The sequence below is a fragment of the Herpailurus yagouaroundi genome, unplaced genomic scaffold, assembly GCF_014898765.1.
Source record: "Herpailurus yagouaroundi ecotype Mexico unplaced genomic scaffold, PumYag 77, whole genome shotgun sequence".
In the NCBI taxonomy this organism is placed as follows: domain Eukaryota; kingdom Metazoa; phylum Chordata; class Mammalia; order Carnivora; family Felidae; genus Herpailurus; species Herpailurus yagouaroundi.
Window position 1 is genome coordinate 34785053 of NW_024412388.1, and position 12557 is coordinate 34797609.

At 43.3% G+C, this 12557-nt stretch overlaps 1 protein-coding gene across 3 annotated transcripts; it reads left to right on the top strand.

Moving 5' to 3' along the window:
- The first annotated feature begins 505 nt into the window (after positions 1–505).
- Positions 506–12237, top strand: KLF17 (KLF transcription factor 17). 3 transcript variants are annotated; one of them, XM_040469968.1, is made up of 5 exons: positions 508–655; positions 6603–6695; positions 9043–9167; positions 9848–10706; positions 11058–12237. In XM_040469968.1, the coding sequence occupies exons 4-5, from the start codon at positions 9863–9865 to the stop codon at positions 11300–11302; spliced, it is 1089 nt and encodes a 362-aa protein (XP_040325902.1). In that variant the 5' UTR covers positions 508–655; positions 6603–6695; positions 9043–9167; positions 9848–9862; the 3' UTR covers positions 11303–12237. The 3 variants fall into 3 exon arrangements, with proteins under 3 accessions (XP_040325903.1, XP_040325902.1, XP_040325901.1); XM_040469967.1 differs by lacking the exon at positions 6603–6695; XM_040469969.1 differs by lacking the exons at positions 6603–6695; positions 9043–9167 and having other exon boundaries at positions 506–655.
- The last annotated feature ends 320 nt before the right edge of the window (positions 12238–12557 follow it).

A 12557-nucleotide genomic window follows, 5' to 3' on the forward strand; every position in this document is an offset into this window, starting at 1 on the left:
ACACCGTGCCACGGAGCTCCCGGTATTCGTTTTGTACACGCAACAGACAGGGATACCTGGTCTACAGCAGAGAAGGTCCAGGCCTCCAGGAGCTTGTATCAAGAACCCTGACCTGGTGGGGAGTGGGGTGGAGGCTCTCCTGTCTCCTACACCCCTATCTGCCTCTGCCTCTGCCTCCAGCATCCTTCCTTGGTTTTTCCACTCTTGAGACTCCACAGGCCTGGAGTCTGAAACCTCGGTGTCCTTATCCCTACTTGGGCTAAACAGAGATGTTCAGACCGAAGGGTGGATGGGGGAAGTAGGGTGAGGCAGACATAAGATACAAGATATAGTGAAGGTCTGAGGTCCCCGGGCAGGACCCGGGTGCCTGCTGGGGCGGGGTGGGGCAGCGGCTGAGGGGTGGGTCGGTGGGTGAGCCCCTTGGCTCCGCCCCCCCGGCACCGTGGTAGGTAGAAGCTGAGCGCGGTGATTGTGATTGTGGCGTGGTGGTGTGAGGACACCCGACCTGCGACCCCGAGGCGTCGCGTATCAGCTGTCCTCTGGTGCGGGTCTGGACCCGCACACAGTCCTGATGTGCAGCCGATCCCAGGCTGAAATGGAGCAGGAGGCCGAGAGGCTGAGCCAGTGGCAGGAGGCTCGGCACCAGCTCGTGCAGGTGAGTCCAGAAGTCAGCACCAGGGCGGGCGGGGGGGTTGGGGGTGGGTGGGTGGGTGGGATGGATGCAGGCTGGCGGTGGAGGGAAGTACATATCTGGGGCATTAGAAGTATGAGGGATGGAGTTGGGAAGGGGGTGGGGATGGGAGATCGAGGACACAAATCATGTGTCATTTATGCAATTAATATCCATCGAGTATTAGCACCTCTGCTGGGAGCTGGGGGGTTAAAAAAAAGGTCCAGGTAACTCGTGTCGAGGGACTTGAGTATCCAGGAAAGAAGACAAAGTTAGGAAGTCAGCGGGGAGCAGGCAGGGAGGAAAAAATTACTAGGTGGCAATACTTTGCCAAGGCCCTGGGAATACAATGGTGAGCTCACTATAAGATATTATACCATTTTATTAATAAATCGCTGAATGATTGCAAGTGTACAAATTACTGTGAAGAAGAACAGGTGCCACAGGAGCAAATAGCAGAGGTGTTTGAGTTGATTTAGGAGGTTGAGAAGACAGCTGAGGATTTCGTTTGGGACTGAGAAACTGGTTAGGTCAAGGGTTTGCAGGGCCTGAGACCAGAGACAGTATGCCTCTATGTTGGAGGAAATGAAAGATGGACAGAGACCAAGGCCAAGAGAGTGATGAGAGCATGGCCCAAGGGGAGGGAGGCAGGGATTCCCCGACCTTACTGAGATCATGGAGGGGGCTTCAGCCAGTAGGAAGCCACTGAGGATTTTAAATGTGATCAGTTATGATTAGATTTGCATTTTGTACAGAGTGCCCTGGTGGAGATGGGGGAATTCAAGGCAATAGTTAGAAAGGTATTGGGATAATCCAAGTGAGAACTAAAATGGCAGTCTAACTAGGGAGGTGAGAGTGGAGACAGACAAAACCAAATAGATCCTGGACATATTTTGGAGGTAGACACTGCAGGAATTGGTAATTACTTAGACCTAGGTGGTGAAGGAGCCATCCAGCACACCTTACCAGGTTTCTGGCTTGCATGGTGGGCAACAATAGGGACATTTTCTGAGAGAGCAAAGGATGGGAGGGAACCAGCTCATTTTGTTGTTGTTTTTAAACCCCTTTGGTTGGGTGAGTGGAATGAATGGGAGTTTTAGATACAGTCTGTTGAAGTGCCTTTGGGCTATCCAAATGAACTGAGCATTGGGCAGCTGGAAGATTCAGGAGAAGTCTGCCCTGGAGCTACTGGTTTAAGAATAAGTGGAATATAAACCAAGATGGATCATTAGCCTGAGAAAGATTGACTAGAAATTTGTAGGTGAGGGAAACCAGTAGAAGAGATGGAGGAGGAGGGAGGGCCAGGGAGGAGGGAAGGAGAAAAATCCAGCAAGTGTGACAATGTGTTCTTGAGTCCAAGGAAGGAAAACATTTCAAGAGAGTATGGCCAGTAGTCTCAGGAGCTCCTGAGAGGCCAATCAAGAAGGGATCTGACAAGTGTTTGGACTTAGTAGAGACAATGAAGGTCATCAATGACCTTTATGAAAGCTGTTTCTGTGGTGAGATGGGGGCCATATGGAATTTGGGAATAATAAAGCAAGGTAGTGATAAAGGCGTATTTTTTAGACATGTCCAAAGAAGTTTGCCTGTGAAGGATCAGGAAAATGAAAGAGGGCCATCACTGAGAGGGAGGAAAAAGGGGCTGGGCACCCCAGAAATACTCATCCAATAGACAGTGACTGATCTGGGGCCTATTATGTGCCTACTTTATGCTAGTTGCATATAGTGGTAAATAAAACAAGATAGGATCTCCTCAGCCCTTCTAGAGGTAAAAAAAAAAATTATTTTCAGGGCACCTGTGTGGCTCAGTCAGTTGAGCGTCTGAATCTTTTTTTTTTTTTTTTAATTTTTAATGTTTTTATTTTTGAGACAGAGACAGAGACAGAGCATGAACAGGGGAGGGTCAGAGAGAGGGAGACAGAATCCAAAGCAGGCTCCAGGTTCTGAGCTGTCAGCACAGAGCCGGACGCGGGGCTCAAACTCATGGACTGAGAGATCATGACCTGAGCCGAAGTCGGATGCTTAACCAACTAAGCCACCCAGGCGCCCCGAGTGTCTGACTCTTGATCTCCACTCAGGTCATGATCTCACAGTTTGTGTGTTTGAGCCCCTTATTAGGCTCTGATCTGACAGCATGCAGCCTGCTTGTGTTTCTCTCTCTCCCTCTCTTTGCCCTTCTCCTTCTGTCATGTGCACTCTCTCTATTTCTCAAAAATAAATATTTTAAAAGAATAAAAAAATGTTTTCTTCCATAGTCAAAACATTTTCAAAACTACCAAAATTTATAATTTCTTAATATCATCTTGAATGTAATTCTTGTTCAAATTCCCCTAGTTCTCCCTAAAATGTCCTTAATGCTAATATGTCCAAACCAGGATCCAATTTAAGACCACACACTGCATCTAGTTGTTACATCTCTTGAGTTTCTTTGAAATTAGAATAGTTTTCTTTTTTCCTGACTGGCTTTCCACTTTTCACAATCCTAATTTTGTTTTATAGACAAAATCCTTCTTCTGGATTTATCAGATTGTTTTCTCATGGCATAATTTAGTTTGATATCCTATCTCTTGTATCACCTCTAAATTGGAGATAGACCTTAAAGTTTAATTGCATTCCTGATTTTTGGTGAGAATGTCTCAAAGATACAATGGGCTCCATCCTCATCAGGAGACATATCTGGCTTCCCCACATCGGGGGGATGCTAGAATTAAGGTAGTGAAAAGCCTGGTTGATCTCATCTCTCTTTTCAAACTTAACATTTAGCCTTGTGGTCAGAAAGTAATCCATGTTATATGTTTCCTCGGATACATCCAAATGTCCAGTTCCCCACCAATCATCCACCTAATGGTGTCAACCAAATATTAATTTTTCCTTAAAAGTTTCATTAAGGGTTGTAAAATAATTTCCATTCCCACCATTCCTTCTACATTCATTAGTGTGCGTTCTTCTGTAAAATAGGATTTTTCTTAAACCCCTGGGCTCTTTTTTCGGTGATTTTGAAGACGTTTCCTCCCGGAAAGATAATAAATGATTAATTCTTTCACTTCAATTCACGATGTTCAAAGCTTCTGTTAAAACCAACAGTCATTATTCTTCTTGATTCTCAAACTGTCACAAATTTGGCCAGTGGGAACCCCTTCTGTGTCCTTTTTTAGACATTTAAAAAAAGGGTGGTAAAATCTACATCCATGTTTAAGTGTATAGTTAGTGACATTAATCATATTCATGTTACTGTGCAACCATCACCACTATTAATCTCCACAGCTTTTTTCAGCTTCCCAAACGGAAGCTCTTTAACCAATAAAAAGTAGCTTCCTAATTCCATCCCCCATCCCCACCCCAAATCCCTACCAGGCCACCACCATTCTACTTTGTCTCTTGGAGAGCTCTGAATCCTAACCACTAGACCACCAGGTTCTGTTTCTTTGATTTTTGACTTCCTTAACTACCTCATATAAATGGAATCATACATTCTTTGTCCTTTTGTGACTATCTTATTTTACTTAGCTTAATGTCTCACAGGCTCATTTGTGTTGATTTCCTTCTTTTTTCTTTTTTGTAAATGTTTGTTTATTTTGAGAAAGAGTGTGTGCACACAGGCCCTCGTGAGCTGGGGAGGGGCAGAGAGGGAGAGAGAATCCCAAGCAGGCTTCTCGCTGTCAGCGCAGGGCCCTTTTGCTGGCTCCATCCCACAACCATGAGATGATATTGACCTGAGCTGATAACCCACGGAGCAACCCAGGCACCCCTCCTTTTTTTAAGGCTGAATAATATTCCAATGTATGTGTATGCCACATTTTGTTGATCCATTCATCTGTAAATGGATGCTTGGGTTGCTTCCACGTTTTGGCCACTGTGAATGATGGTGCTCTGGACATGGGTGTACAAATATTTATTTCGGTCCTTGCTTTCAGTTCTTGTAGGTATATACCAGAAGCGGAGTTGTTGCATCACATGGTAATTTTATGTTTAATTTGTTGAGGGAATGTCATACTGGTTTCCACAGTGGCTGCACCATTTTACATTCCTACCATCAGTGTGCGAGGATTCCAATTTCTCCATATCTTGCCAACACTTTGGGTGTGGTTTTATGTTTTTGTTTTGATAGAAATCATTTTATTTAAAAAAAAATTTTTTTTCAACGTTTATTTATTTTTGGGACAGAGAGAGACAGAGCATGAACGGGGGAGGGGCAGAGAGAGGGAGACACAGAATCGGAAACAGGCTCCAGGCTCTGAGCCATCAGCCCAGAGCCTGACGCGGGGCTCGAACTCACAGACCGCGAGATCGTGACCTGGTTGAAGTCGGACACTTAACCGACTGCGCCACCCAGGCGCCCCTATAGAAATCATTTTAAATGGGTGTGAAGTGATATCACATTGTGGATTTGATTTGCGTTTCCCTAATGATTAGTTATGTTGAGCATCTTTCATTTGTTTATTACCCATTTGTTTATCTTTGGAGAAAAGTCTAGTTAAGTCCTTTGCCCATTTTTGAATTGGGTTGTTTCTATGTTAAGTTTTAGGAGCTCTCCATCTTTGCTGGATAAAGTCTCTATTAGATATGTGATTTGTGGGGTGCCTGGGTGGCTCAGGTGGTTAAGCGTCCGACTTTGGCTCAGGTCATGATCTCGAGGTCCAAGAGTTCAAGCCCCACCGTTGGGCTCTGTGCTGACAGCTCAAAGCCTGGAGCCTGCTTCAGCTTCTGTGTCTCCCTCTCTCTCAGCCCCTCTCCTGCTCGCACTCTGTCTCTTTCTCAAAAATAAATAAATGTTAAAAAATTTATTAAAAAAAAGATATGTGATTTAAAAATGTTTTATCCCATTCTGTGGGTTGCCTTTATACTCTGTTGGTGGTGTCTTTTGATGCACAAAAGGTTTTAATTTGATGAAGCCCAACTTGATCTCTCTTTTTCTTTTGTTGCCAGTGCCTTTGGTGTTATATCCGAAGAATCATTGCCAGATCCATTGTTATGAAGCTTTTCTCCTATGTTTTCTTCTGAGAGTTTTAGTTTAGCTCCAACATTTAGTCTTTCACCCATTTTGAATTGTTGATTGTGGTATTAAGTAAGGGCCCTTCATTCTTTTGCATGTGAATATCCAGTTATACCAGCACCCTTTATTGAAAAGGCTGCCCTTTCCCCCATTGAATGGTCTTGGCACCCTTACTGAAAATCATTTGACCATATGGGTAAGGGTTTTCTCTGGGTTCTATTCCTTTCTGTTGGTGAATAAGTCTATGTTTAATGCCAATATCACATTTGTTTTTGTTTTTTTTACTTTTTTAAAGTTTATTTAAGTTTATTATGAGAGAGAGAGCACGTGTGTGTGTGTGTGTGTGTGTGTGTGTGTGTGTGTACATGTGTGTACATAAGCAGGGAAGGAGCAGAGAGAGAGGGAGACAGAATCCCAAACAGTCTCCACACTGTCAGCCTGGAGCCCAGACTCTGGGTTTAATCTCACAACCGTGAGATCATGACTTGAGACAAAATCAAGATTCGGACGCTAACCTACTGAGTCACCCAGGTGCACCAATGCCAAGAATACACTGTTTTGATGCCTTGTAGCTTTGCAGTAAATTTTGAATCAGGAAGTGTAAATTCTCCAATTTTGTTCTTTTTCAAAGATTGCTTTTGGCTTTTTGGGGTCCCTTGAAGTTCCATATGAATTTTAGTGGGTAGATTTTTCTATTCTTGCAAAAAATGGGATTTTGTAAGGATTATATGGAATCTGTAGATTGCTTTGAGTAGCATTGACTTCATAACTAAAAGTCCTCCAATCCACGAACATTAAGGTGTTTCTCCATTATGTTTTTAATTTATTTCAACAATGTTTTTTGTAGTTTTCAGTGATTAAGTTAATCTTCTTAGCTATTTCTAAGTATTTTTTTGATGCTATTGTAAATTGAATTGTTTTTCTAATTTTTTTTTACAGATAGTTCATTGTCAGTGTATAGGAACAACTGATTTTTGTGTGTTGAATTTGAATCCTGCTACTTTTGCTGAATTTGTTTATTAGTTCTAACAGGTGTGTGTGTAATCTTTAGAATTTTCTACATGTAAGACTATCATCTGGGAGCAGATAGTTTTACTTTTCCAATATGGATGCCTTTACTTCTTAAAAAAAATTTTTTTTAACGTTTATTTGTTTTTGAGACAGAGAGAGACAGAGCATGAACAGGGGAGGGTCAGAGAGAGAGGGAGACACAGAATCTGAAACAGGCTTCAGGCTCTGAGCTGTCAGCACAGAGCCCGACGCGGGGCTCGAACTCACGGACCGCGAGATCATGACCTGAGCCGAAGTCGGCTGCTTAACCAACTGAGCCACCCAGGCACCCCTGGATGCCTTTACTTCCTATGTAATTGTTCTGGTTAGAACTTCCAATACAATGTTAAATAAAAGTGGTAAAAACAGCCATCCTTGTTGTCTTGATCTTAAAGGAAGAGCCTTCAATCCTTCATCATGAGTATGATTCTAACTGTGGGCTTTTCATAAATGCCTATATCAAGTTGAAAGTTTCTATTCGTTTTTTGAGGTTTTTTTTTTTTTTTTTTATCATGAAAGTTATTGGATTGTTTCAAGTGCTTTTTCTGCTTTTTTCCCCTCTATTTTACTTTGATTTTCAGATGTTGAATCAGCCTTGCATTCTTGGGATAAATCCTATTTGGTCATGTGGTATACTTTGCTTAATATGCTGGTGGATTTGGTTTGCTAATTTTTTGAGGATTTTTTTTTTTTTGGAGAGGGTATCCATCTTCATAAAAGATGTTGCTCTATTGTTTGCTTTACTTGTGTGATGTGTTTATCTGGCTTTGGTATCAAGGCATGCTAGAACGAGTTAGCAAGTATTCTCTCCTCTTCAATTTTTTGGAAGAATTTGAGAAACATTTATATTATTTAAATGTTTAGAATTCACCACGAAGCCATCAAGTTCAGGGTTTTTCTTTGTCCTGGAGGCTTTTGATTGCTGACTCGGTCTCTTTTACTAGTCACAGGTCTGTACAGATTTTCTTTCTCTTCATGATTCAGTGTTGGTAGGTTTTGTCTTTTTGGGAATTTATCTATTTCATTTAGGTTATCCAAACTGTTGGCATAAAATTGTTCATAGTGCTCTTATAATCTTTTTCATTTCTGTAAAATTGATAGTAATGTCCTCACATATTTTTCTTGGTCAATCTAGCTAAAGGTTTTGCAATTTTGTTAATCTCTCCAAAGAACTAACTTTTGGTTTCTTTGATATTTTTCTAATATTTTCTTCCTTATACCAGCTTAGGGTTAGTTTGTTCTTTTTCTAGTTCCTTAAGGTGTAAAGTTAGGTTGTTCATTTGAGTTTTTTTTTTTTTATTATAAGCATTTATAATGCTTATTTTTATTTTTTAAATATTTTTAATTTTTTTTTAATATTTATTTATTTTTGAGAGAGAGAGAGCATGTGAACAGAGGAGGGGGCAGAGAGAGGGAAACAGAGGATCCAAGAAGGTTCTTTGCTGTCAGCACAGAGCCCAATGCGGGGCTCTAATTCACGAACTGTGAGGTCATGACCTGAGCCAAAGTCAGACGCTTAACTGACTAAGCCACTCATGCATCCCGAAATTCCATTTTTAAGAGGGACATTGTATAGAATATTTCGTATTTAAATTCAGCCTTATTTTTACTTCTCTGATTTTTATAATAGAATTTTTCATTTTCTGAAAATCCTGATTTCTCACAATATTGTTTTAAAGCGATTTTATCATGGAAAGTAACACTCAAACAGAAAAGTGCATTTAAGTAAGTGTAGAGCTTAATGAATTATTACAAAGTGAAGACCTCTGAAACATTGCCACCACCATAGCAGCTCCTCCAATGCCCCTTATCATTGTCCCCTCCCTCCCCTGTAATATAACTTGTAGCCCATTATCTGTACATAACTTCTTTGAATTCCTCTATTTCTGCTCTGTGATGTTTCTGTAATTGGTGTAAAAGCTGAAATTGCTTTCTTAAATTTGCTTTCTTTGTGTGTGTGTGTGTGTGTGTGTGTGTGTGTGTGTGTTTGAATGTTGCTCATTTTTCCTTGCTCTGTGGCAATATTTTTTCTGGTGATTTTTTTTTCTTTTTGAGAAATTACAATCATTAATTTCTGTTTTGGTGTTTAAGTGTCTTTTATGGATACTGTATTTTTTACTTATGCGTTGGTTTTCATATTTGAATGGATTGGTCTTTTCTGGACTGTTCCAGTGGATGAATAGATGGGAGATGGTGGGGTTGCTTTTCCAGTTTCTCAGCTCAAGAACTATCTCTAATGCTACAGTAATGGGCAGCTTTAAAAAAATATGATTCTTGGATCCTGTCCTGTTTCTACCACCATTATCTTCCTTTCTTTCCTTCACACCAGTTAGTCACCAAGGAATACTGCCTTGGACTTCCAAGCCAGTCCCCCACCATTGTTAAAAGTCTGCCTCTTTTCCTTCCTTCCTCCAATGCTTGATCTCAGACTTGTCCACAGCAGTTCCAACTCAGGTGAGACCCTCTTCTGTAGGTAAATATTTGCAGATGGTTTCTAAGTTGTGCTACAGCCATGACCCATCTGAAACTTTGTGGGTTTCTTAAAAAAAATTTTTTTTTAATGTTTATTTATTCTTGTAAGAGAGACGGTGCAAGTAGGAGACAGGCAGAGAGAGAGGGAGACACAGAATCTGAAACAGGCTCCAGGCTCTGAGCTGTCAGCACAGAGCCTGACACAGGGCTGGAACCCATGAACTGTGAGATCATGACCTGAGCGGAAGTCGGACGCTCAACCGCTTAACGGACTGAGCCACCCAGGCGCTCCTGTGGCTTTCTTATTATGCTGATTTTGGATGTTCTTTCACCCTCACACTTAAATATAATCTTTGAGGGTTTTCTCAGTTTTGCTGAAGGTATAGGTTGTGGAATATTTTATTTGCTTTCTTTGTTGCTTTTCATGAGATAAACAAAAACATGCCAAGGGAAAAAAAAAAAACGGCATGAGGCACATCTAGGCTTCCACTGTGCTCCCATCAGCCGGACCTGCATCTCAGAAAGCCCAAACTGGAGAATGGCTTGGAGGCAGGATAATCCAGGCAAGAGATATTGGAGGCCTGGATGAGGGTGGGAAGGAGGGAAAGTGGAACTGGAATTTGAACTAGAGTGAATTTCACCTGACTCTCTCTCTCTTCAAGGATACTGAGAAGTCCATGTCCATCTTGGACACGTCTCCATCTCCTGGAAGCTGTGGAGTGGACGCCTCTTGGAATGACGGCCCATCAGACACTCAACACTTCCCTCAGTGCACACAGCTGGAGAGGATCCCCTTGGCCTTGACTGAGGCGCCCAGGCAGAATGCAAGTGATATGGGACAACAGTTCAGTATGTTGTTGCCAGAGCATGGCGTGAGCTACTGCTCCCAAGTGATTCACACTCCTTCCCAGATGATTTACTGTGAGGGGATGTCTCCCTCCCAGCCAGGAATGATGATTTTCAAGAGGTCCCAGATGATGGCCTTAGGAGAACCCAGTATTCCAGGGATGGCCATGAACTTTTGTAAGAATCTAAGGATGCCCTCCAGTGGTCTGCCAGTCTCAGCTCCCAATGGAATCTCAATGATGTCCCACATCAATGCACCCACAATTTCTTATTCTGGCCCACCAACGGTACCTTCTAATAGAGACTCTATAACACCTAAAATGGTATTGGCCCCAACCATGTCTTCTACTGAGGCTCAGGCAATGCTCCCTTCTTTGGCTCAGATGTCACCCCCTAGAGATCCCCATGATTTTAGGATGCGCCCAGCTGGGTCCCCATCATTGCAGGCTTTAAAATCCCAGTACTCTCTCATGAGCCAGCCAGCCTCCCCGGAAGACTCCTTCCTACCCAAGCAGCCCATACAAGCTCCACAGCGAGCAGAGTGGAACTCCAGGGCCCAGGAAAGGGCTCCCAGGAGATCCCCAGTTTCAAGGCCTTACTCCTGCCAATATGAGAACTGTGGAAAAGCTTATACTAAGCGCTCCCACCTCGTGAGTCACCACCGCAAACACACAGGTGAATGAAGTGTCAGATAGGAGGGGTAGGGTTGGGTGGGGTGGAGGAGTCTCTGGGCTTTAGATTTGTGCTGGACCACTGGTTTGTAATGCCTTGAGGTTAGCTTGTCATCCTTCAAGTTTGGAGTCAAGCTATATTGGCCCCACCAATTTGCTTTCCCATGGTCCAGTGTGACTGTGTCAAGATCATGGGGACTACTGATGGTGTTGCCTCCTCATTACTTTCCTATGGTTTTCTTTTGGTTTCTCAGCCTTGACTGCTCTTCCGCATAGAGTAAGACTCCTTCCTATGCACCGGCTGGCCTATCGTTAAACTTAATTTCTTCTGTCCCTTGTCACCCCCTCCCCCCAGGTGAGAGGCCTTATAAATGCATGTGGGAAGGCTGTACATGGTCTTTCTTCCGTTCCGATGAGCTTGGACGACATATGAGGATACACACCAGATATCGACCATATAGATGTGATCAGTGCAGCCGACAGTTCATGAGATCTGACCATCTCAGGCAACACCAAAGGACTCATCTGCGGGTGCCAGGATCCCCAGACCCACAGACGAACAATTGGAAAATGGCTGGTCCTCCTGCTCCTGTTCTTTAGGTCAATCTCTCTGTTTATTTTAGCTTCTCCCAGATCCTGCCTGCCTCTGACCAGCTAGTCTCTGGAAGGTGTAGGCTTAGATGAAGACAGAGAAAGATTATGAAGTGGTGTTAAAGCCTATATGAATTCTGGACCCAATCAGAGACTTCTCAAAAACTGTCTTGCATGCCCTCACCTCTCTGGGGCCACCTACTTTTCCCAAGTTTAGCCTCATGGGAAGATGGAGGAAAGTAGAAATTGGAAGCTTTATAAGAAAGCTCTTTATCTTATATCACTCCCCAGCTTAAAACCCTTTAGTGACTCTCTTTTGCCTGCTATGTAAAATCCAACTTCCTTATCTTGGTCTTCTATAGTTTCCAGAGCCAGACTATGCTCAAATCCTGAATTTACCATCTACTAGCCATGTGACCTTGGGAAAGGTCCTTGATCACTTTACCATGTTTCCTCTTCTGGTAAATGAGAAAAACAGTATTGGACTGCTTGGGACACTTATGTACAGAATCACATTCTCTCTGGTATTCATCAGCCATAAGCCCAGAGATTGTCTTGTCCTACAGCTTCCAGACTTGCATGGAATGTCCCACTGCAGGACATGGGATCTGGCATCTCAAATTGCCATTAACAACCCAGAAGTGTGCGGGAGTTAATGCTCTTGGAATAACATTTGACTAATGAAAGATGGGAGAGAGTCAGGCAAATAAATTCCTTCTTCCCTCCCTTTCCTCAATTGCCACAAGGCACTCTTTCCCCAAAATGCACAGCCAATGGGAAGACCTCCCATGTAGCCAATGGACACACCTATGGTGTTTCCTCAAGGCTTGTCATGAAGCAGGACCCAACTGCTATCAATTTGCATTACCACTAGTTCTCCCTGCCTTGCTTCCCTTTACTTAGTGCCCGGGGTTTGCAGTTCTCAAATAAAACATCAGCACTTAGTTCTTGTTTTAGGCTCTGTTTTCTGGGTGACTTGGGGGTGGAGGACATTAGACTGGGGCAGAGAAGGAAGAGCCCTATTGTAATTTCCCCTCCTCCCTTCACTGAGCCCAGGTACGTGGACTACCAAATACCAGGTATTAAAGGCCCTGTCCAGGGCGCCTGGGTGGCGCAGTCGGTTAAGCGTCCGACTTCAGCCAGGTCACGATCTTGCGGTCCGTGAGTTCGAGCCCCGCGTCAGGCTCTGGGCTGATGGCTCGGAGCCTGGAGCCTGTTTCCGATTCTGTGTCTCCCTCTCTCTCTGCCCCTCCCCCGTTCATGT